Source organism: Oryzias latipes, chromosome 11 (assembly GCF_002234675.1).
Source record: "Oryzias latipes chromosome 11, ASM223467v1".
NCBI lineage: Eukaryota > Metazoa > Chordata > Actinopteri > Beloniformes > Adrianichthyidae > Oryzias > Oryzias latipes.
Window position 1 is genome coordinate 703222 of NC_019869.2, and position 24207 is coordinate 727428.

The 24207-nt window shown below is 49.2% G+C and overlaps 2 protein-coding genes across 3 annotated transcripts in view; one reads left to right on the forward strand and one right to left on the reverse strand.

Annotated features, from left to right (window-relative positions):
* Positions 1–24207, forward strand: part of LOC105354996 (CD209 antigen-like protein E) — a 686243-nt gene that overhangs the window by 15650 nt on the left and 646386 nt on the right. The gene's annotated exons all lie outside the window — the stretch shown is intronic.
* Positions 1–24207, reverse strand: part of LOC101157226 (histone-lysine N-methyltransferase 2B) — a 30372-nt gene that overhangs the window by 3981 nt on the left and 2184 nt on the right. The window contains exons 2-35 of the mRNA XM_023959671.1: positions 21902–23300; positions 20829–20995; positions 20043–20129; positions 19695–19851; positions 16785–17040; positions 16490–16551; positions 16190–16357; positions 15023–15129; positions 12757–12861; positions 11654–11767; positions 11421–11567; positions 10853–10945; positions 10228–10345; positions 10029–10142; positions 9770–9954; positions 9601–9693; positions 9345–9455; positions 9175–9251; positions 8929–9095; positions 8763–8830; positions 8183–8317; positions 7947–8105; positions 7722–7839; positions 7567–7645; positions 7127–7290; positions 5747–5908; positions 3493–5665; positions 2425–2541; positions 2236–2354; positions 2050–2172; positions 1721–1973; positions 1535–1645; positions 1378–1461; positions 1170–1299 (exon numbers count right to left, since the gene is read on the reverse strand). Coding sequence (XP_023815439.1) covers positions 1170–1299; positions 1378–1461; positions 1535–1645; positions 1721–1973; positions 2050–2172; positions 2236–2354; positions 2425–2541; positions 3493–5665; positions 5747–5908; positions 7127–7290; positions 7567–7645; positions 7722–7839; positions 7947–8105; positions 8183–8317; positions 8763–8830; positions 8929–9095; positions 9175–9251; positions 9345–9455; positions 9601–9693; positions 9770–9954; positions 10029–10142; positions 10228–10345; positions 10853–10945; positions 11421–11567; positions 11654–11767; positions 12757–12861; positions 15023–15129; positions 16190–16357; positions 16490–16551; positions 16785–17040; positions 19695–19851; positions 20043–20129; positions 20829–20995; positions 21902–23300 — 7722 coding nt within the window. The remainder of the gene's footprint in view (positions 1–1169; positions 1300–1377; positions 1462–1534; positions 1646–1720; positions 1974–2049; positions 2173–2235; positions 2355–2424; positions 2542–3492; positions 5666–5746; positions 5909–7126; positions 7291–7566; positions 7646–7721; positions 7840–7946; positions 8106–8182; positions 8318–8762; positions 8831–8928; positions 9096–9174; positions 9252–9344; positions 9456–9600; positions 9694–9769; positions 9955–10028; positions 10143–10227; positions 10346–10852; positions 10946–11420; positions 11568–11653; positions 11768–12756; positions 12862–15022; positions 15130–16189; positions 16358–16489; positions 16552–16784; positions 17041–19694; positions 19852–20042; positions 20130–20828; positions 20996–21901; positions 23301–24207) is intronic.

Below are 24207 nucleotides of genomic sequence, written 5' to 3' on the forward strand. Positions count from 1 at the left end.
CCGCCTTCCGTGGACCTCAGCACTGACATCATAACAGTAATAAAAGCATATTTAGAAGATGCGTGTTGGTCCAAACGGCAAACGTTTAGCATGGCGTAACCCTCCCCTTTATGTTGTGTTTCTTTTGTGTGACTGCGGTTGTCATGGAGGCAACACAGCGGGGGAAGGAGGCGTTGCCTTGGGTGTTCCAGGATGAAGCAGGAGAGGGGATGCGTGGGAGAGGAACAAGGAGGGATGCTGGGCCGGCTTATGGTCTCTCTCTGAGTTTTGAAGGAGGAAGTGTTTGCAGACGTTTGATTCAAGCAAAGATATAACCGGCTTCTAGCCTGTTCCATAGCAACGGTGTCCCGCGTGATTAGTTACCGTTTGTGTCCCGACCGGGACCGGACCGGGAATGACAGCGGTTTCCGATTACGGTCTGAAGCCTGAGGCTGAGAGGTAACAGCTGATGGGGCTCCAGCTGTCCTTCAACAGCAACATCAGCACAAAAGCACCTTAATGAGTCATGTGATCTCAGTGGGTGGTGTCCTGAGTCGACGTCACTGACGTACGACTCGTATTTACTCGAGAATATCCGATTTGTCTGCTTACATGGCACACGCAAATGCACGTATCCGATTTATTTCCACATATGAATGAGGCCTGAATCCGATCTGAGAAAATCAGAATCCATGCGCTTTTGTCCTGCTTCCACGTTCACCGGTCATATCTGATCTGTGCCACATGAGAGGAAAAAATTTGAATTGGGTCACTTGAACCCTGCAGTGGAAATGCGGCCATAGAATTCATGTCACCTCAACCAATCAGGACCTTAGCGTGTGGGCGGAGTCCAGAACCAACATGAACTCAGAATATTCTTCTTATTTGTATGGAGACCAAAACGGAATCGTCTCGTTTTATTCTCATGTTTCCCTCCACGGAGTAACGCGGGAAGTCAAACCGGGTCACAGAGACACAGAAGTACCGCCATCCTTCAGGTGCCGCTCCTGCAGCGGCGGTGAAGCTCGCCGTAGCGGTAGAGTCTCTGAATGATGTCATGAACTGGACTTGGAGGCGGGATTACCAACGCCTTAGCAGAAATCAACCCGGGTCTTCTCAAAACTTTGATTGTAGCTCCTCCCACACATGCTGGGAGAGGCGTGAACAGAGGGGGCGGGGCTAGGACTGACCTTTCCGTCGTAAAACTTCTCTCTCTTGTCCGTCAGAACGGAGCGGATGACCGTGCCGGCGTACTCGATCACCATCTCTCCGGCCTCGATGTTCCTCTTGCAGAACAGTCCGCGACCGTGAATCAGGGATCTAGGGAGCGCAGACGGGAAACCTTCATCCTCCTCATCTTCATGCAGACTGTGTAGTCATCGCTGCACACAAACGTACCTGTACACTCCCACCGCCTCCTTGGAGGTTTTCTCCAGGTGTCTGAACCTCATGGCCATGGGGAGCTCGGTGCTGGTGGCGCGTCTGAACGCAGCAGATGGGTTGTTACCACGGAAACACACGCATATTTTTCTACAACAACAGAGGCCGGACAAACCTGGAGGCTTTCAGCGGGAATTCGTCTTCATCTTCATCAAAGGGGCCGACCAGGTCGGGAAGCTGTCGGTGCTGAGACGCCAGGAAGTTGAACATGTCAAACGTCGCTTTCCTGGTGGGAGGAGCACAGGGAGCATCAGCGCCGCGTCACCAAGGGCTGCGGTGATGCAGAGGGAGGGGTCCGCACCGCGTGTAGACCTCCGCCCGCGCGCAACCGCTGGCGTTGAGCGGCGGCTCCTCCTCCAGCGCGTCGCAGCGGTGGAAGCGGAAGCGGTGGCGTTTGCAGTCGGCCGCGCCCTGCAGCTGCTCCAGGAGGAAGATGACGGCGTCGTGGACCACGCCCAGGACGCGCGGGCCGCTCATCACGCCCAGCGGGAGCTGCTTCAGGTGGAAGGCCGCTCGCGCCTCGAAGACGCCGTCGATCACGGCGCGCCACGCCACTGAAGGGAAGCGGATCAGAACCACAGCAGTCAGAGGAGACGTTCAGGAGAGGAGGCGATGCTCTGAACATCTCACCCTCGATGCTGTTGGCCTTCACGCTGAAGCCGTCCTCGCTGGTGATCTCGAAGCGCAGGTGAGGCTGGTTCATGTACGTCTTCCTGTGTTTGGACGCCGGGGCGTCGTCCTCGGAACTGAAACCTGCAGAGACCGGGTCAGAGGAGAACCTGCAGGGACTTCCCGGTCCAAACGGCGGCCTCAAACCTGTGCACGGCCCCCACTCGGAGAGGTCGCCATGGCGAGAACTGATCCACGTGTGCGTCTTGACCTGTGGCTGAGCGCCGCTCTGATCCGCAGCAGGCGGGCCGTCCACCCGAGAAGACCTGAGATGGAAACGCCGTTTTCATTTACATGACGGACAGAGAGAATGAGGATGGATAGACTGGAACAAACCTGCGGGGCGGAGGAGGAGGAGACGGAGCAGCCATCTTCAACAAGCTGCCTTTCTTATCCGGATCCAGGTTCAGAACATCTTTACTGCTTGGAGCTTTCATCCTGATTCCACCGGTTCTGTTCAAAGATAGACGCCGTATTGGACTCTGGGAGATGATCTGCCGTCCACAGAACGCGGCGGCTCGGGTTCGCCCATCATCCTGATGGGGAGTTATTGTCATCCTGATGACAATAACTCCCCATCAGGCGTCACCATGATCAGTCTTTTTCAAAACCAACGCCATATGCCCAGCCGGTGCTTTGGAAACGTCCAAACGGTGATTTAGAAACGGTACCAGTACCAAACCTGGACTTTTGAAACAGTCTTCTTTCTCATTCAGGGGGTCGCCACAGCGAAACAACCCACCCTTCGAGGAGGAGTCGCATGGTAAACTTGGCAATATTTTACGCAGGATGTCCTTCCTGACGCAACCCCCTCAATTTATCCGGGCTTGGGACCGGCACAGAAGCAGAGAAGGGAATAGGGAGCAGCCCGGATTCGAACCCTGGTTTCACGGACGGAAGGCGCCGCTAACCAGCACGAGCTAAAACGACACCTGGACATTTGAAACAGTGCTGCTGCTAAAACAGTTTTCCTGAAATGGTTTTGGAGCCAAAATGGAGTTTTTGAAACAGTTCAGGAAACAGTTCACGGCTCATCGCCATGACAACAGTCTTTCTGTAGAGCGTCGTAAACGTCACTATTATCCATCGGGTCACTGACTTGGAATCTTTTTCTGTGAAGCTTAACAGAACCTCCACACTGGCTCTGCCTGTGCACCCCGTCTGAAGCTCCGCCCACCCATATTAACTCGCCCACAGTCTCTGGAAAGATGAAACGATTGCTGGATCTGTGCAGCAGGACTGATAAATAGACCGACAAGTTCTAAACGAAGCACCAGAACCCGTGATTTTATGCGGTACCAGTGGTTCTTCAGGCATCAGTATCAGTACGGTGGTTCCGAATACACCGGTACCGGTACCATCCCTACTAATGAAGCTAATGGCGTTAAGCGACCGGACTCCTACCTGCTCTCCTGAGGTTCCTCCGACTCTGCCGAGTCTTTCAGGAAGTCCATCCTGGCCTTCTTCCTGCTCGGCCTGTCCGTGACCGTGGACACCCTCTTCACCCTCGCCTGCCGGATGACGTCATCGCCGCTTGGCTCAGGGGAATCCTCGGCAGGTGCAGCTTGGGGCGGCACTAAAAGTCTGGGGGCGACCTGCGGCGAGCCGCTGAGGATGATGGGCTTGGGCCTCGCCGAGCCGGCGGGAGGGCCCGTCGTTCTGTTGATGATGACCCGAGCGGCGGCGCCGTCTGTTGAGGTGGAGGAAGACGGTTGGAGAAGCGTCTGCACGGCGAGCGGAGCGGCGGGAGCGGGGATGGCCGCGGTCTTGATGGGAACCATTCTGTAGATGATTTTCTTCTCTGCGGCGGCGTGGTTGGGGGGGGCATTAGGGGGCGGCTGGCTGGGGCCGGTCTTAAAGATGAGGCGGGGAACCGAAGACTGCACGCCGCCGTCCCGGTGCAGAATCTTGGCTATGCTACTGATGCGGTGGTAGCTGGGGGAGGTGGTGGGAAGCTGCTGGAAGGTGTTGGATCGGGGGTCTTTGACCAGAACCTGTCCGTGGCGGTTGACCAGCAGGACCTGGCGGCCCGGAGCCTGAGGCGCCGCCGAGTTCGTGGCCGGATTTAGTGGAATCTGAACTTGGGGTTTGGCGTTTTCCAGGCGGACAGCGATGGTTTTGCTCTGCGCGGCGTGAATGGGTAAAGTATTCAAGCCGTTGATGACGATCGGGGAGGTGACGGGTCGGGGGACCGTGCAGAACGTGACAGCAGAAGAAGAGGCGGACCTGTTGGCTAGAGCCGGTTCAGGTCGGCGAGGCAGAGGAAGACTGAGTTTAGGCTTAAAACAGTCCTTTGGTAGGCCGATCCCGGTAGGGGGGGGCGGTCTGGCCTTCACGGTGAGGGTCTTCATCAGTGCCACGGGACTCTTCTTGATTACAGGCTCTGGGGAGTAATCGGGGTCGTTCACGTCATCCTGGAATCCTTCCACGGACTCCCCAGACGAACTATTGTCGTCTTTCTCCAGGACGCCGCTGACGCCCGGGCGGCCCGCGGAGGCGTCTTCAGTGGGGACGAAATGACCCGTTTCTGAAGACAAGATCAGATCTCTCTGGGACGTGTCCGGGGTCACGGACACCTCTTCCTCGTGCAAAGTCAGCTCGCTGTTGGACAAGCCTTCCTGAAGCTCCGCCTCCATCTGAGGGACCGCGCTCGGCTTTGACACGCTAAAAATGGACTCCAGCCGCTTCAGGGCAATGGTTAGCTTTTTTGTGGGCGTGTTCTGACGAGCAGGACTTCTGATTTGTTCGTCAACGACCTCGCCGTCGTCGTTCTCCGACCCGCTGTCCGCCCCGTCCAGCTGGGATATGGACGGAGCTGACGGCGCCGGAACGGAGGAACCCGCGCCGCCAACCGCGTCGCAGACGACGGTCCGTGAAAACTTCAGGTAGCGGCCGGAGTCTTCGTCCTCGGAAGCGTCTGCTCCGAGGTCCTTCTGCAACCCGCCCTCTGCTGCCTCCCCCTCCTCTCTGACGCCGTGGGGTCCACAGTTCAGCGCCACGTTCTCGGCCAGGAAAGCCTCGTCAAACTCCAGCTTGGCGTTCAGCATGGAGGCCACCGCCACCTCCGTGTCGGGGTCGAACACGCTGCAGGGCAGCTCCTGGGACATCAGCTGGGCCACCTCCTCCTCCAGGTTCTCCGGGGACAGGGAGATCCCGTTGGTCGTCGCCACCGCTGCATCTTCGGCCTCAGACGAGGCCAGAAAGTCCTGAGGGACCTCGGCAGACACCGGGGTGGTGATTTTAAAGCTCTGCCTTCCTCCTGGGGAGTGAGTGAGCGCCGCTCGCTGAGGAGAGAGACCTGCGGGGAGGCTGGAGCTGGATCTGGGGGGAGAGCTCCAAACCGGAGACAAGGAGTTCTGTCTTGACAGAGGAGGAGAGCCTGGGCCCACGTTGGACAGCCTGGGGGGGGAGTTGAACAGGCTGCATCTGGCGGCGGGCCGCAGGGACATGGGTACGGGCGGATCACTCTCCGTCGGGGAGGAGCTGCAGCGGCTCCTGGAGGAGAGCCTGCGTGGGCGACGGGTGTCCTCGAGGTCCCTGAGGGTCAGGATGGGATGAGGTTTCTGTGGAGCCGAGCCTGACGGCAGCAGAGGGAGAGAGCGCCTTCAGTGTACAGCTCCATGCACGCACGAGTGCGGCCAGCAGAGTGGGCACTGACCTGGGGATGGGAGGGGCCGGGACGACCCCCCTGCAGGTCTCCGGGTGTGCGAGTAACCGGGACTCTTGGGTCCAGGCGTGTGGTGGACTTTGGCGTTGGGTGATGGCGTGGTGGACGTCACGGGGCTGGGCGATGGGCTCAGACAACCTGGAGACGGCATGTCTGGAAGAAGAGAAGCTGGTTTTAATTAGGGGGGGGGGGCAGATTCTGGCGTTAAAAAGGAATTACTAACCACAGAAAAATGTAGGCTTTTTAAATCGCTTTAATCTCCATTTCTCTTTGTAACTATTGTGGTGTTTTCTGTTTGATCTGAAGTCGGCTGAAAACGCGTCTTTCTTGTGCGGATCCATTTTTTGCCAGTATTCCAAATGCATCACTCACCATTTTGAGCATAAAAGTAACAATTCTGTGTTAAAAACGATTTCATACTTAAAACAGGAGAAAGCAAGACAATTTTACTAGAGAGAAACTCTGGAAAGAGAACCGGGCGCCGCGTCACAAAAGCCGACCAATCACAGACGAGGACATGAAGGTCATGCTGTTCTGTTTCCAGAATTTCTCTCTAGTAAAACTGTTTTGTATTTTTGACTTTTAAGAACAAAAAGGTTTTATGAGCACACATTTCTTACGCCCAAAACTGCGTGTTGCGCTTGGAATGACGGCACAAAAATCCCTCCGTGGCTCGGTGTCAGAACAGAACAGAAGTGATGCAAACCTGAGACCCGACTGTCATCTGTGAAGGGATGAAGCTGACGAGCTGCTCCAACCGGTTCATGTGTTGACTTGGAGCACGTTTTATGTTTGGTTCTGGTTTTTATTCTCTTCATTGTTGGAGATGGAAAATAAACCTCTGATGGTGTAATCGTCTGTTCTGTCAGCTCAAGTTCTTCAAGTCTGTTTTTAGTTTTAATTTGATATTTTTCTGCCGCACAATGTCACAAATTTTAAAGAAAACACCTCAAAATGAGGCTTTTCATCACGATTGTTGAGCTTGATTAAAAATAGATAAAATAAGATGAATTATTTACAAATCAGGATTAATTAATTGCACAAAATAATAATTGCATGAAAGCTCTAGCTTTAATATTGGAGTCAGAGATGAACAAAGTGATCATTTAAATGAAGGTTGCAGGAGAAATTCTGCAGATCAATCTGCTCAAAGATCAATGGAAATAAATTAGGAAAAATCTCCAAAATCCCAGAGCCCCGCCCCTTTAGATTGATGAGAAGCCCCAAATGTCCTCCGTAGACACCAAAATGTGTTCACCCAGCGGCAGCAGACGTCTACAGACGACACATCTGCACTGCTGGGGGGTCATGACCACTGATAATGAGCTTTAAAATATAATCCAGTCGTGAGCCAATAAGACGTGGAATAACCTGAGAAGTCCTGACCGGGACTGTGGACTATAGTGTGGTTCTGGTCCTTGTCCCATCTGGGGTCCTGTTCTTCGCCGGGGAGCGGCGTGCTGACCTCCGTCACCTTGCAGGTGTACTTACAGCGCCTCCTGGGATCTACAGTGCTCCAGTACAACCGAGAACATCTGGAGAGGACAGAAATGAAGATCAAAGCAGCTTTTTAGTCTCTCATCCTGGACTTACTGTTCTATGAAGGTATGAAAAGTGTAAAAATGTTCATGTCTGTCTGAGAAAAGGGGATAAAGTGTGCAGTGGGGAGTTTTACCGCCTAAAAACATTTGAGTCCTACTTCCCAGACTTCAGCCCTCACAGCAACAGAGGAGGAAACGTATTTTCTCATCTTTCTGAATAAAGCACTGTGTTTCAAAGAAAAAGGCAGAGCAAAGGCGGGAAGATCTTACTGATAGCCCACAGGATACAGCATCCGACCGTTGGAAGACAATTCGGACAAAACGCCGAGTTTTTGGATCTGCAGTGAACCTGCAAAAGACGAGGATTTCAGGAAAATCCCAACCTAAACTAGAAACAGGAAACGGGAGATTGAAGGTCATGTTACCTATGGTCATAGTTATGGTTTCCGGCTCCAGGCCTGTGAGGAACTTCCTCCTGAGGTTGATTCCGTCAAAGTCCACATACATGCGGCGGTGGACTTCAAAGGCCGCCCCAGAAACCACCTGAAAAGGATCAGCAACAGCTACAGACTGTGCTTTACGGTGAAGCGTTGGAGCACACGACTCCAACAGGAAGTGAAAGCTCCCACAGGTGTGCTCTTCCTCGGTACCTTTGTGCTGACCAGGTCCCGGTGCATGCAGCAGTACACCTTCCTGTCCGCCTGGAACACGCAGCTTTCGGCGCGAGCACACATGAAGTGGAAGTTACTCTGGCAGGTGGCGAGGCAGCAGCCCACCGTGGCCCCCGACTGTCCACAGCGGTCGCAGCGCTGGACATGGAGACGGGACGGCTCAGAATCGCACTAGAGAGTTCTAACACGAGCGGAGAAGGTACGGTGGGTTTTACCAGATGGCGCCCCCTTGAAACGGCGCTGTGCACTTGCAGCAGAGCCCCGTTCTGCTCGTAGACCTCTGCAGACCACAGGCAGCAGTTCACGTGCGCCCACTCGTTCTGACCCAGGTACAGCAGCCGGCCCGCGTCCTGTCCGGACCAGACAAACAGATGTTTAGTAGAGGAGTTCCCTCTGAGAGGACGACTGAGTACATCAGTCTGTGGACGCAGACAAGGAGCCGACCCCATAGATCACATCTGGACGGATCCTATACCAACAAATAAAGTTTAAGCAGCTGCAGACATTTAGAAACTTTACCCCAAAAATGACGAGAACCCGAGAGCTAAAACCCAGAATCAGACGTCTGCTTCAGCCTCAGACACGTCTGAAGGAGGCTGGAGACCTCTGCTCTACACACAGGCCTCGCCACTGCAATGCCCTTATATGGGCATCCAGTTCCTATGGTAACCTGCTCTACACAAAGCTTTCATACACGTCAATCAGACACAAACGTGTCACTTGTTTAGTGAAAGTGGACTTTTCTGAGGTCTGTTAGAAACAATGATTCCAGATTAATAACCAAAACAAACGTACACTGGTGGGAGAGTCTCCGTACTGCTGGCACAGGACGCACTGCCGCACATCTCTAGTCTTGGTGGACTCTGGGAAAGTAAAGTGAAGCAGAACTTCCTCACATCTGCTTCTCAGGTCCTGACAGATCAAACTCAGAGCAGCAGAGAAATCCAGGGTATTTGTGTACCGTGTTGGTGTAGGGGGAGGACGTGAGGGGACGACCGCGCTCTGCCTGGCGGCGGCCCGCCGTCGCTCTGCGGCGCTCTGGGCTCTTTGGCCTGGTACGTCCTCTCCAGCCACTGGGCGTAGCTGTGCTCCTGAGAAGGCGGGAGGACTGCGTCTGGGAGCATGCCGCTGAAACAAGACGACAACCGGAAGCTGTGAAGGCGCTGATGGATTATGCAAATGAGCGGCGGCTTGTGTTTGTACTCACGTGGGAAATTCTTCTGAGAATGAACTCCACTTTTTGAAATAGCAAGCAGGAAACCAGCTGAAAACTCTCTTCATCACCTGTTGGGAACCAAAGCTCAGGTGAGATCAAACAGAAGCGTGGAGCTCTGAGCGGCGATAACCGCCTGTGGGGGAGGAGGGGGGGCAGCTCACTTGGACATAGTGGGCCCGAGCCTGAGTGGTCAGTTTCTGGTCCTCAGGAAGAAGTTCTTCCTCCTTCAGCCTCTTCCTCATCACAGCAGCAACGTCCGTGTGGAACGCTTTCTGAAAGAGGAACAAAATCAGAGAGAGCAGCTGTGCTGGGACCAAAGCATCAAAACAACAAACATTTTCTGGATTTCCTCAGCCAGACAACAGCTGGCTGACTTCTAGTCATCGTCGTAGAAGACCAAAAAGAGCCAGAACTCACGATGGAAGGGTAGCCCCGCCCCTTGGACTTCTGCTGCACTGCCTGCAGGTCACAGACGGGTCGCTGCTCCCTCGCCGCTGTCGTTTCCAGACACTGAAGGACAGAAAACCCAAAAAGGTTCGGCTGGTCCCTCAGGTGAAGATGATCCGAGTGTTTTCTGCTGACGTACCGCTTTACAGAGCAGGAGGTGCTGCGTGCTGCTGGAGGAGAGGAGGTCAGAGAGCACCTCCTCCAGCCCAGCCATCAGCTTGGCCTGCAGGTCCTCCTTCAAAGTGTTGTCTGCTGTTCCTCTGCAAGGCGTGCAGGTGAAACCTCCAGAGTCTGGTAGGGTGGACATCAGACCACACAGCTCCTCTGCATGGCAAACATGAGCAAGGTGACCTCCAGGTGATCTTCATCAACAGCACCGTCAGACGTGATTCCTGTACCTGAGAGTCCTTCACATTTGGGATGAATCCAGTGTCTGCACTCAGAACACTGGATCATCTGCAGCGGCCGGCTGCCGTCCTCGTAACACTTCTGACAGACGGTGCAGAAATGACCTGCAACACAAAATCCTCCTCTTCATCACTCTGTGTGTCATTGAAGAACCAGCTCACATCTTCTCAATCGTGGACAGACGCCCACCTTTCTTGTTGAGAATGGTGCATTCTGGGCAGAGATCCTGCTCGTGGTTCCAGGCCAGGTCCCAGGTCTTTCCAGGAGTCACGCCGCAGCTTTTACAGCGAATGCAGGTCATGCACACCTACGCAAACGCCAGGAGGAATCCATCAACACCCGAAACCATATCCATATCAAATCCAGGCTGGGCAGCATCTTTCACAGTTTTTAGTGACTTTATAAAAACAGATAAATTATATTTCATGTATTTCTCAGACTCACACTGTGTGGTTGTAGTTATACTGAACAAGAGCATCCAAAGGACATTTCTAAGCAGGTTTGGCTTTCACGCTCAATTTTCTCCAAATGTTTGCGAAGCTAAAAAAACAAATGTGCTTTTCATCACTTAGCAACCTCGTTTCCACATATGGAAAGAAACTTTTGGTGTTTTTCTTTGGTGATGTGACGGCAAAGGATGGTCTGAGTTTAAACTGTAAACATGTTTAATTTACTTCAAAATGTGCAAGAAAAGAGTAACAGAAAGGAACAACAGAGAGACCTCAGCTTCAGGACGTTTGTTAACGTACCTTAAACTGCTGTTCTGTCGACACCTCAATGCCCCTAACACTAGATAAAGGGTCTGGGGTCTTACCCAGGGCAGGCTGCAGTTCACAGGTTTGGGGTACGTTGGTCCCAAGCAGGAGGGGTGGTAGCAGGTCTGACATCTTCGGCACTGCAGCACCGGCTGGAGCGAAGGCCAAAAACACAGCGGTGAACCTCCACCCATCTATTTACTACACCCGCTGAGTCCTGTTCAGGGTGGCTGGAGCCTATCCCAGCCACCAGAGGGTGAAGGCGGATTGACCCTAGCAGTTCCGCCGTCACAACAGAGAACCCCCCCCACACACACATTCACATGTAAGGGACAAGTTAGAGTCACCGGTTCAGCTGCAGAGGCCGATTTGGACTGTGGGAGGAGTCTGGAGCAAACCTACAGCCTGGGGGGTTCATGTTTTAGTCAGCATCAGCCTCCTAGTTCAATGTCGTGACATGAAACCCTTTTTAAATATTATTGTGATTTTAAAATATCAACATAAACTGTGGGAACTAAGATTCGCTCCTTGGATCAGTTTTCAGACAAAAGGCTCTTTGAACAGAGGGAGGGGTTGACGTTCCTGCCGTCGTTCATATCCTGCTCCCCTGAACACGCTGCTGCTCACCTTTGCGCTTTTGCTTCTCCGGCCGCAGACGTGACAGAATTTGCAGCGCCGACAGCACCAGTTCTCCTTGGAGTCTTCCTGGGGGCACTCCTCTGGAGTGAGGCAGAAGCTGTGGAAAGGTTCACAGCAGATCTGGCAGAAAATCATCTGTAGAGAGACGGACACGAGAACGGTCGGTTAGCTAAGCTGCTCCAGGCAGAGGGATCCACGCCGACCGGAGCGAGCGGCCGTACCTCATGCCGTCCTTTACTGGCACAGAGCAGACAGACCGGCAGAGGAGTGGTGGGGATGGAGGTGAGAATGCTCAGACCGCCCATGAGCCAGACGTTTTGGACAGCACAGTCCTCCTGCAACAAGACGGGAGTCCAAACGGTCAGGGGAGTCCGTCAGAAACTACAGAAGTGACATTACCCTGAACTTCCCTATGGGGTAACACATCTGTCAATAAGAACAGTATTTCATAAGACACAGTTATGCACAGATGACAATACTTTGTGCACAACTTTGTTTTTGTGAATACGTTTCTTACGGACAGATTTCTTACCCTACTTTCCTTTCTGACAAATAAATGCAAGCAGGGATACAACAGCATTGACAGAACAACGTTCTTCACTTCTGGAAGGTTTGAACCATCGACTGTATCAGAGAACTGGACTGAGTGGCCCCGCCCCCCTGGTGTTCCAAACAGGAAGTGACCTCAAGAAGCCAAAATCCCACAGATTCCACAGAGACATAAACAGCTGGTCAGAAAAACCTTCTGGATCTGATACCTTTTTTATTGTACATCTTGATAATCCTCATTTTTTTCACGATATTCAAGTTATAAACTGACCAATCAGATGCTTCAGTAAAAGTGGGCGGAGCCTGATGGCACTCCCATTCAACATTCAAAACATTTGATTGAGAGACTTGGTGTCGCCCGCTTTCTAGTCACGGGAGGGGTTGTCTTCCAACAAGCTCACTCCTGACTGGAAACTGGTTGCCATAGAAACATCGCCTCCAATCACTCCTTCCTAGTGACATCTGGCTCCAACATGGCGGCGTTTGTTTCATGATAGATGACGTCCCACTCAGTCCAGTTCTCTGATACAGTGATTGGGTGAAGAAAGGTTTGCTTTTTGAACAAATCAATCTTTATTTAGAAACCCTTTATTTACCTGCTAACACACAGAGGCTGTGCACCCGAACAAATAAGGTCATTTAAAAATGACTGGATAGAGTTGATTAAAGAGGCTTTTACATTCATCCATTGTCTCAGGCTCTGAACAGAAACCAGGATGGAGCAGAGGACGTACCGTGATATGAAAGATGAGAGTCTTTGTCAGCACAAACTCACCTTAAAGTCGACTCGGATCTTGTGCTTGTTCTGCAAAAGGCCCTTTTGGTTAAAGCCGTTACTTAACCCCGTCAGGGTGTTCACGGATGCACACTCTGCAGGAGTCTGGGAACGAAGGACACAGTGTGGGTCAGAGGTCTGACAGCTCGGCAGCACCGTCTCTTCTACAGAAGAGTCTTGCTTTTCCTCTTCATGCTGCGTCCCACCAGAGTCCACCTCCTGCTGCTGCCGTTCTTGCACCTCCTCCTGTAATTCTGCGGCTAGACCGTCGGTCTGAGGGGGCCTCGCCACGACCGTGCGCAGACTTTTACCGACGTTAGTCTCATCAACGCAAAGTTCTGCTGGGTGCTCCACGGACGGCTCAGCTAATGATGGGGGCAGGAGTTTGCTCAAATGCAGACGGTGCAATCGCAAGACAAGATTTTTCCGTGCTGCGTTTGTAGGCGCATGAGGCCGCTGAGGGGACGCCGAGAGCGTTTTAGGCTGGGACGGTTCTGGGGTAGAGATCGCTATCGGACAGGACGGCCCTGAGAAGCCAGGCTGCGTTACTGGCAGGGACAACGGTGGATTGGTTTCTGCAATGCACCCATCCACACACGGCGGCATCTGATGAGGCAAACAAAGAGCGGCGGACTGCAGGACATGATCGGGCAGCCGCTGTAAGCGTATGCGCAGCTGCTTCTGCAGCTTCGCCATTGGACTTCCGCTGGGTCTGGACTCAGCCAAAGTTTCTCTGGACTCCATCTTCTCCGTGTTCTCCTGAGCCTGTGAAGGAGGGAACTGCCTAAGCCAACCAGCAAGACGAATGCCAACGTCACACTGACACCAAGAGCATGCAGAGGCGACAACCGGCGGCAGCCGAAGGGAGGGTGAAGGGAGAGGCAGCGTGGCTGACGACTGTTAGAAGGAACAGGAAACCACCGACAGGAATGGAAATATTCAGCAGCGATACGCTAAGAAAAGGCCTCGGATTGGTTGGTGCACATCTCACCTACGTACAGCAGCCAAAACAAGCTACTAATACTTATAGGTGTGCCTGAAAAAAGACAAAAACTAACAACACAATCGTGACGACGTCCACGCTAAAAGTCTAGACGTTCTGGATTCAAAGCAGTTGATATGGATGAATGAATGAAAAGATCACAGCAGCTCTGCTAGAGGCTGGAAGGCTTCTTAAAGTCCCACTCTGATCATCTTCTGATCTAAAGCGTCCCCAGTGCTCCTCTGATGACCACGGTGCTGTTTTTAGCCAAAACCAAAGAACAGTATTGGAGCAATCCAGCCGAACAGTTTGGATGCAGATTCCAGCTCAGAACAGGAAAACAAAGACGTCTGCTCCTGATTCACAGACATTTTCAGAAATGCAGCTTTAGGCTCAATTTTCTCCAGATGGGACCCCCACCATCAGATAAATGCCACAAGACCTTCTTAAAAACACCTTTTTTGTTCATCAGAGTGGGGCTTTAAAATCCTGAAGGGCTGAGCAGAAAAGCAGAAAAGAAGGAAAAGTTAAAAGAATTGATTTGTGAGTAAAATAAGTAAAGCGGCGGCACAAACACATGAGGAAGTCGTGTCAACCGACACCAGCATCTTCTCCCAAAATGGACTTGATTTATGTGGCTCATTTCTGACTAAATTCAGGACAAAATTTAAAACCATTTTATTTCCCAACTGATTAGCTTTTATGAAAGTTCATGTGATCAATGAAAATGGGTTAGAAAGACGTTAGTCTGTTTTCCTGATCGTCTAATGACTTTATGAAATGAAAGATGAAAACTGGAATGAGAGTGGCGGGTCACATGACTGCCTGCATACAGACTGAATGGAGAGCTGAGCTTTGGCGAAGAGCGGTGAGAAACATGCAAAGAAATCCACGTGAGAGAAGAAAACGTTCAGATTCAAAAAACATTAAAATAAATGAACAACTGTGCTACAAATGGTGAGTGAGTTAAAGGCCTGGGCAATGTATTTTCTGGAAATAAACTTTTGATGTCATACGGATACAAAAATAGAGGCTTTTAGGCTGATTCTTGACTCTTTCTGACCTTTTAATCAAGTCTTTGAATCGTCCGACTTTAAATCTCCTAATATTTTAGCACTCTGCCGTATTCCCAGCTTAAAACATGAAGTCTTCAGGAATATCACCAACAATAAAAACTAAAGAATCATTTAGAAAACAAAATACCCTTTTACCCAGGCTTCATCAGATAAGAGGATTGAACAGGTAACACCGACAGGTGAGCCAGAAAACCTGATGGCTTTTTACCTTGTGAGCTTTCTGTTTACTGCCGGGAAATCTGCCCAGCAGCCGGCGATGTTTTCCCGCCTCCGCCTGCTCGTCCACCGGAGGAACGCCGCTTTGAGGACTGACATCTACGAAACACAAGAGGTGATTCTTTCATGAAACATCTTTAAACATTTGTTCTGTAGGCGTGGAATAGACGAATGTTTACGTTTGTTTCCATTTTCATCATTGTTCAAATGTATATTAAATGCTAACTCAAACAGACCTCTTTACCTTTTCAGAAACAGTTCTGTGTTTTTTCATCTGCTTGTTACCCCAGCTAGGATGGGGGGGGGGGGGGGTGTTAAGACACACTGTCCTCAGCAGATAAGGAAGAAATGCTGTTTGAACTGAAACCCCCAAATGCTTCATTATACGACACCCTAATGACCTCTTTGACTTTGTCTGTTGGAAAAGTAACCTCCTGCTGGGAATCTGAATGAAAGGTCAGAGGAGAAGAGCTTTGAAAGACAGAGAGGCTGCTGGGAGTCCTCCCTCACCCCTTTGTCTATTCCCCCTTGAATACTAGAAACTTACTTCTTGTTGTGGTTTTCTTTATCGTCTAGATGCATTAATTGGACAATTTACTTAGCTTTTTAACACGCCACAAACTAAAAAAACCCTAGAAGCCGATGAAAATGATCAGTGGTTTGAAAGTGGATGGATTTCTAGTGTAGAGTTCACAGAAGTCTTGGTGTTTCATTGCTGGAATATCTGGAAACTGATATTCATGAAATGTTGACTCAACACGATGTAACATATAATAATTAATAAATGATTAGTTACCAATCTAAAGATTTACTTTTGCCAATTCTTCTAAAAATGACAACGACCTGTTCACCCCCCCAGGAGACCGGAAAATAAAATGGTTGCCATGGAGACAAACATGAACAAAAACAAAATGAAACTGCTCTGACCGGGGTGGCAGGGGCAGACGGGGAGAGTGAGGGTGGGTCGGGGGGGGGGGGGGGGGGGGGGGGGGCAGCAAGGGCGGGTGGCACCTGAGAGCCGCACAATGCTGCTCGCCGTTTTTATTCTGTCTGCATAAACTGAAGGGGTAAACAGATGAGGTCCACACAGAACCAGGTACTTCAACAGAATGGGTTGGGGGGCTTTAGGAAAAGGTCATCCGGTAAAACGGCTCGTTACCGTGATTAGACGAAGCGGCGGCTGATTTGCCCGACTCTTCCTGTTCCTCCTCTTCAGATTCCAGCAGATTGCTGAAGGAGCGCCGCTTACGGTTACGCAGAGGCTGTTTTCTGATCCCAAGCCCAGAGGAGGACGCCTTCAGGGAGCCGGACCAAGGCCTGGGCCGGACTGGAGAGAGAAAAAGGAGATGATTCTATGATCATGTGGAGATGCCTTTGTAACTGATTGATAGCTTAGGTTTTCAGAATGAATAAACAGAGACTGATGTTTCTGAGGGGAGCAGACACTCTTCCTGCATACCTTTCAGGGTTTTTCCAATACGATGGAGCTTTGCTTTTTCAATCCGATCACACCGTCTGTATCTGTAGAGAGGGAAGCACAATCCTCAGGGGACCTCTATAACTGCAGCAGTCAACATGCTTTCAACTCAACAGGAGAAGTTCAGTGCTTCTACAGCCAATCAGGACGCAGATTATACAGTGTGCTGTAGAAAAGACATCTGTGAGTTCCACTTGAATCTTTGCTTGGACTGCTGCCCCGGTCGGTCCAGGACTTCAGTGCCCTTTCCCTCTGTGCGTTCAGGTGGGACACTTACACGCAGCACTGTCTCTTGGTGTTGGGGCCTCCAAACTTTGGTTTATCCAGGCAGTTGATGCACGTCCCACAGTCTTCCAGCACCGAGCAGCCCTCACAGACTCCACAGCGCCGAGAACGGATCCCTCCTGGTAGGTACGGACTCAGAACTTTCCTCCTCTTGAACTTTCTACCGCGCCTCTTGCGCTGGATGCTTTCTTGAGAGACAACCCACTGGGCTCTGCTCTGATCAAAGATGTCATCATCATCTGCCACATCTGCAGGCGAGACACACAGAGGTTGGGCAAAAGGGCCAAAGAACACCTCGCCCAGGGTTATGTGCAGTTGATGTGTGGGCGGCATCTTTAGACGCCACAACGTAGCCGTCAGTCTAGTGGCTGTGATGGGAGGATGTTACTCTAAATCAGAGGTGGGCACTGAGGGCCGCATTCCTGCATGTTTTCCAGCATACCCTGCTCTGGCATGTTCTAATTGGCTGGACACACCTGAACCAGGTAATCAGTCATGAGTAGGGCAAGACTATCTGGAAATCATGCAGACACACCGGCCCTCGAGGCCTGGAATTGCCCACCCCTGCTCTAAATGGACTTCTGTCCAATCGTAAAGCTTGCTTCCTCTCTCAAGGTTAAAGTACTTTGTTCATGAAAAAGTCCCAGACAGACCTAGTTGGATGTGAAAGCTCCTCTACCCAACATTTGTGACACGTCTGCTCTGTATTAATGTTTGACTGTAAACAAGCACATTAAACCACTGCTGATGTTCAGCTAAAGCATCTGCCTGAGCTTCAGCGTCGGCTCTAGATGTGTTCAGTGAGTCTATTTGTCAAACAGCACTTCCTCACCTCATACTGAGTGATGCTCGTTCGACCAATGTTGGGTATAGCTTTCCAACAGCGATGGCTAATCTGTGTGTGACAAAAGATATTTTTGCTGGCAAATAACTTAATTACATTGATCTAAAAATAAAAAAACAACTTTTGTTTTTTTGTGTTATGTTTTTTTTGGCTGATTGTGGTAATTTGGGTAAATGCTAATGAAAGTGTTGACTGACTGAAACCTTTTCTCTGCTGCTTTTGATGTCGGCGTCATTTTCTCAAACAAAAAGTGGAAATGTTCTCAGCTTCTCATTCAGCTCCAGATTATCCAGAGGTCAAGGGTCAAATCTGTGGTCATTAAAGCTACAACTGCTAAACAAAAGTAGTGACAGGAACGGAGCTTTTTTTTTTCAATGCCTCCAGCTTGACTGAATCTTTAGGGAAAACATAAACCTACACGGGTTAAATCCTCCCAAAATATGCTAAGAGAATACAAACAGGAAAGTCATACTTTTTCATATCAGCAGCTTTCAGTCGTGGAGCAAAACTTTGAGATTAAATGAAATTACATGTCTGTCCATTCAATTTTCCTTCTCCTTTAAATTAAAAAAATTAAAAACTGGAAAAATGCTGAACAGATAGAAAGCATCAAAAGAAATGTTCCAGAAGTCGGAATGATGGGATTATCGGGTGATGCAAAAATTCCCAAGAATAAACCTGGAACCTGTATTGAACTTTAAATGTACAAGAGAAAACTGTGGATGTTCTGCATTTATAGGAGCAAAACAAATATGGCTTATTTATAGTGCAGAAGTATAACTTCCATCAACAACTAACATCCTTTTCTCTGAGCTCAATAGCAGATTCTGCGTCGTGTTAACATCGTTTAAGAACGGCTCCAAGGACAACTTCCTGTCTGGACATTAAGTTATGCAAATAGTTCACTGCATTATACAAACTATGACTTCATCATCACCACTATCCTCCACTTAACTTCCTTCAAAGCTGTAGTCAGACACACCTCACATTTTTTCCATGATGACGAACCCTTCGTGTCCAAAACTTGGTGCATTCGAGAGTTTAGCATTTCTCCCCCCACCCTCACTTATGCCCATCATCCTGTCCTGACATTTCTGAGAGGGTTCTCATGACCTAGTTTCTGTGTTTTGTAGAATTTGAGATGTTTGTGCTGAGAAAATCCAAGTAAAATTCAGTGTACACTGTAAAATCTGCTTTTAAAATCCTTCAAAAACGTGTTTATTGGAACCTGTGTGTGTGTTTGCTCATGAGCACATAAAGCCCCGTCAGTCCCACCTAACAGTTGTGACCCCTGTTGTGCAGCTTCACTTCATATTTGCTGCTTCATTTCAATCTGAGAGAGTTTTAAGCCCAGCAGCTGCAGAGCAAGTTTTTCATTTTTGTTCGTTCAAAAGTGTCAATTTAAGCACAAACTCAGCGGCGAACAGGAACCAGAACCACTTTGACCTTTGTGAATCCGGGAAATTAACCAAAGTTCAAAGGACAATAGTCTACAAACCTTTTGCAGAGTACCAACCTAACACAACATATTGCGTAATAACCCTCTACTCCCCCTCTGAGAAAAAGTAACCGTGTAGACTAAAGATTTCTAAGTTTGTTTTTAGATTCTTTTAGGAAGCAGATTCTCCTGCAAATGAGCAGCTATAAGCTGCTCTGAATGGGGGGCCCGTTCAGCGGGACCCCACGTGCTGCAGGGAGGCAGCCAGGGCAGCGCGTGGGGGGGGGGGGGGGGGGGGGGACTGGGGCTTTAGCCGCGCCCCATCACATCCACCAATCTTCCTGAAAACCGCGTTTGTCGGTCGTTAAGCCGTGTGCTTTTTAAAAGGGAGAATCTGAGCATTTTGAATGAAATCCATAGAAGAACAGACCAACCAGCTGAAAAGTTTGTCCTGACGCCATCATTGACCACAGCTGCACCTCATTTCACCCTAAATGGAATAAACCATTACCGTGCTAAAGCACAGGAAGCTGAACACTGCAAAACTGTAACATGCAGCTCCAGAGAGTCAGCCATTTTATTCTGAACTGGTTAGACGTTGAAACCAAAGCTGAGCGTACCTTCTGTTGCAGGGGAAAAGGTGATGCCCTCCCTCTCGTGAAGCGGCAGGGCGCTCAGCCGGGGAATGTCGTCGGGCACCATGGCGCGCGGCTGCCCCAGAGCCACTGCTGCAGCTCGACACACATGTTTGATCCTGGGGCCTCCAAGCTGCTGTTCCTACACAAACACACACACAATCATGAGCCACGAGCACACAACGGGTCATAGGGCGGCAAAGCGAGTGAGAAACAACAGACTGTTGCGTTTCTGCATAATCATCATACAAAACGATTATGTTCAACTCTGCTTTACTGTTTACCAATTAAAAAAAGAACCAAAAAAAAAACACAAACTGTCATAAATTTCACCTGTGGTGCAAGGTCTTCTCCAACTCTCCTCTTCCTCCTTCTCCTCCTCCTCCCACTCACTGGAACTTGGGTTTCAATAGAGCTCAACTATTGATCCAGACAGAAAAAATAAAGATTAATACAAAATAAAGCAATTCTTTTACAGTGCTTCAATCATTTCAATGCATGGATGAATTCATTTCTCCTTTTTACTTGACTTTTTTTTTTTTACTTCTTTGACAATTTATGTGGTAATGTGCACTTTTAACCACGTGGGGATGTACTAGTGTTTCTTGTTAAACCCCCCCACCACGTACCCGTGTCCCCCACCTCATCCACCCCACTTTTCTCTGTTTTCTTTTTTCTGCTTTCTCTGTTTTATTTTTCCAAAATACGAATAAAAATAGAGTTCAGCCACAAATACAAAAGGGGTTTATACAAATATACACCTCCTGTGTCTGAAGCTACATAACCCCCCTTTGTAACAGTTACATCCGTCCACCACTAGAGGTCCTCAGCTCTGGAATGCTCAGTTTAAAAGTAAAAAATATCCATCTATCTATCTATATCTATATATATTGTTTTTTATTTTGCTTTCTTAAACTTGTAATTCCCAATAATGATTCTATGGTTCCAACGGTTCTTATTATTGGTCAACTCACACATTTCACTAGTTCACACCTGTTTGCATATATTCTTGACACAAAGATCCCATGTTGACATCAGTGTAACAGACAAACATCTAAAGCCTGTTCTGTGGTATTTCCCACAAAGTTCATTCATTCAGAGACAGGAATGTGTTCTTGCCTGCGATAACTTGAGCTGCTTCTGCTGGTCGATCTTGATGAGCTGAACCTTGGCTTTCTTCAACAGGTGGAGCATCCGTTTATTTGCTCCGCTCAGACCGATCCGATAGCTGGGCCCGCTGGCCTCCAACGCCTCACTTCTGTCTCCGCTCGCACACTTTCCTTCAACTTCATTAGACAGGACACAATGAAAACGGTTTACACCAAGAACTGATAAAGTCAGAAAACGCGTCAATTTACATCCTCATTTCTACTGAGATGCCATAAAAATTAAAATAATGACAATAAATAGAGAAAACAGAGACTTTATCCTCATAAAATCAAATGTGGGTAGTTAAAAGGTAGAAAATCAGTTTGAAATATCAGAAACATGCAAAAAAAACAGCTGTGTGCAGAAATGACACTAAATTACAAAACTCTGCTAATCTTTTATAAAATGTCTTACTGCTGTGGCAAAAAAAAGAAAAGATGTTTGTCAAATGGGGATTTAAAGAGTACAGAAAAGAAGAAGTGGTGGAAACATTTCAGCTTTCGTGTATTTTGAAGGCTTTTCTCCTAAGGCTCTGGTCCAACAGTGACATCTAGTTGCAAACTGAAGCTAAGCGGCGTCTCAATGTCACGACCAAACGTTTAGGCTCCATGTCAGTTATTTTAGTAAGGGTTAAAGGTCGACGAAGTCTGCATTATCAGAAATGAACGCACTTTGTAGAAACTTCAAAGGCCATTAACCTGCTTATACCATGGTCACTCCCAAAAGGAATAAATGTTCAACCAGTTTATAGTCCTTTATTGTTGTTATTTTTTTGGTTTGGACCGCTTTATTCACAAAAAGTGAACTATGTTTTACGTGTGCGGCATGTTGTCACGGTAACGTGTCAACGCGCCGCACCACCGCTGCAGTCAAGATTCGGCGATATATATATATATATATATGCTGATCGTCCCTTTTTAACGCACACCCAGCAGCCAATCAGAATAGAGTATTCACCTGGACCGTGGTATAATCCAGGTCATGACAGACAATGAGGAAAAGGTTTAAGCTGCAGATTAATGGAGACAAAAGTGTGGTCTTACTGGCTGCCGGGTCTTGTGGGGGGGCTTCTGCACTGGTGTTCACAACCACTGCCAGCTTTCGAACGACTCCGGGGGAGTTCAGCTCCTCCATGGTGATCTTGGGTCTCTGTTTCCTCCTGAAGTGAGAGTTGGGGGGATCCTCTGGATCCGTCAGGTCGTCTGGACTGTCAGCTTGGCCTCTCTTTTTCTCTGCCAGTTTTAGTGTCAGTTTCTTGAGGTTTTTGTAAATCTCCACATGGCTCGCTCCCGGACTGCTCCCGGATGAGACCTTGGACACGCTGGACGAGCTGTCGAGAAAAGACTGGCTGTCGTGGCGTTGGTACTGGGACTCCTGAAGGGATGCTCCTGGCTTTCCATCTTCTCTTTGTTGGCTCTTCAGCCATGTTGACAAGGAGCCCTTCGGGAATGGGATCATTTCCTCATCCAGGAACCTCTTTGGAGTCTTAATGACACGGGACGAGCGTCCTGAAGTAACAGTTGTGGAGGAACTCGCTGAGCTCTGGCGTAGCTGCTCTGGAACTAGCCCCGGATCCTCTTGTGACTGGGGGAACTTTTTACTTTGGAGCTGTAACTTCTTCTCTTCCGGCTCTGTTGTGGGTGGAGGAGGTTCTGATACGTGAGTGGAGAAAACGCGCCGTGTGTGAGCCTGTGTGGGCCCTGGCATCTCTACTGGAGGCTTTCTTCTGCAGCCATACAAAGCGCCTCTTTTCTGCCGTTTACCAGACATCTCCACCGTGGTGAAGTCGAGCGGCATTGCTGCTTCTTCTCCTCGGAAAGCTCCGGCCTCTGCTCCGGCCTCTGGAGAGGCGCCCATGCCTTTCGCCATCCTCCTTCTCCGCCGTTTACTGAAGGACGTAAAAGACAGAGTGACGGCTCTGGACGGGCGGCTGGAGTGACCAGCTCGAAACCCAGCGACGCGCCTCACAGCTTTCAGAGTCGGGTCGGAGTCTGGCTCTTGGTTTTCCTCCTCGATTGTTCCTGGAGTTTCTTCTACGCCGGTTTGGTTCTGCTTGCTCCCTGAACGGGCCGGTTCTGACGTTTCACTGACACCACCCACAGGTGTTGCACATGGCTGTGTACCAGCAGCGTCCCTGGCAGCCTGCTCAGCTTTTTCAGTGAGAGCTACCTGCTTGTCATCGTCTTTACCTGCAGCCTTTGGCGTTTCTTTCCGTTTCACTTGGCTTTCCTTAGCATCCTGCGCCTCTTTGGGAGGCTTTGGTACTATTTTCCCAATCAGCCCTGGCTTGAGGGTTTTAGGAATGACTTTTCCAAGCCCAGCCTTTGCTCCTGATGACTGTTCAGAAGACGGCGATGGCTTGGCTTGACCTCTCCGAGGGGCAGCGGCGCCAGCTTTCCGTTGATGTACTCCGGTGGCTCCAAATCCAATGAAATCTTCCTCCTGATTAAAAAACAGATTTCCATCAATTTAATCTGATTATTTATTGGTTTCTTTTTTCCACCAAGTCAAAGGGCAATAATCCAGAACAAAATATCATGTAAATCTGTGTATAATAAAAACACAATTTAGAAAAATTGCTATACTGAAATAGCTGTGCAGTCCTGAAAGAAGTCCAACTCCACCGTCAGACTTCCTTTATTCCCTCCCTCAAGTCACTTCTATTTCAAACTTTTGTTTATTGATATAACGTCTTTTCTTTTATAAAAGATTCGTAACAAAAATGCCTTACAATTTTTTTAGACAAATCTCAAGCAATTCTAAGACAAGTTCTCCAAATTCCATCATACAGAGCTTTTCCTGCAATAACTGCAGCAACTATGACCTTTTATTTATGGAGAGCAAATGGAATCTGTGGATTTGTGTGCGTAATTCTTGATTTGTAATCATACAATACATTTTGTGCGCAACTATGTGAAATGTTGTATTCACATGTACACTTGAATATCGCCTCAATGATCTGTTTAAGAAAATGGGAGAAATGTCCAGTTTTTACTAAATATTATTCACAGTCCAACTTCAAAGTGGTTGATAAAAAAACTCTGATGTCCCAGCATTCTAGCAGCATATAAACACATCATCTACGCACAAATCTGGAGATGTCTCACAGCCCCTCCTGCACTAGTAACTGATCTGTGTGTATCAGGTGTTTTGTCTGTTTAGTTCTAGACATGAACGCAAAGGAGCCGTGTGGAATTCTTTACATTTAAGCTGCTGTCATTCAAGTTGAGTCGGTGTCAACTGTATTTTCTACTCGTACGTTTTTGATATTCGAGTGTCCGTGTGAACAAACAGTTGCAAGTACACACAGTTATGTACAAACTGTATTGTCAGAAATAAACACACACAA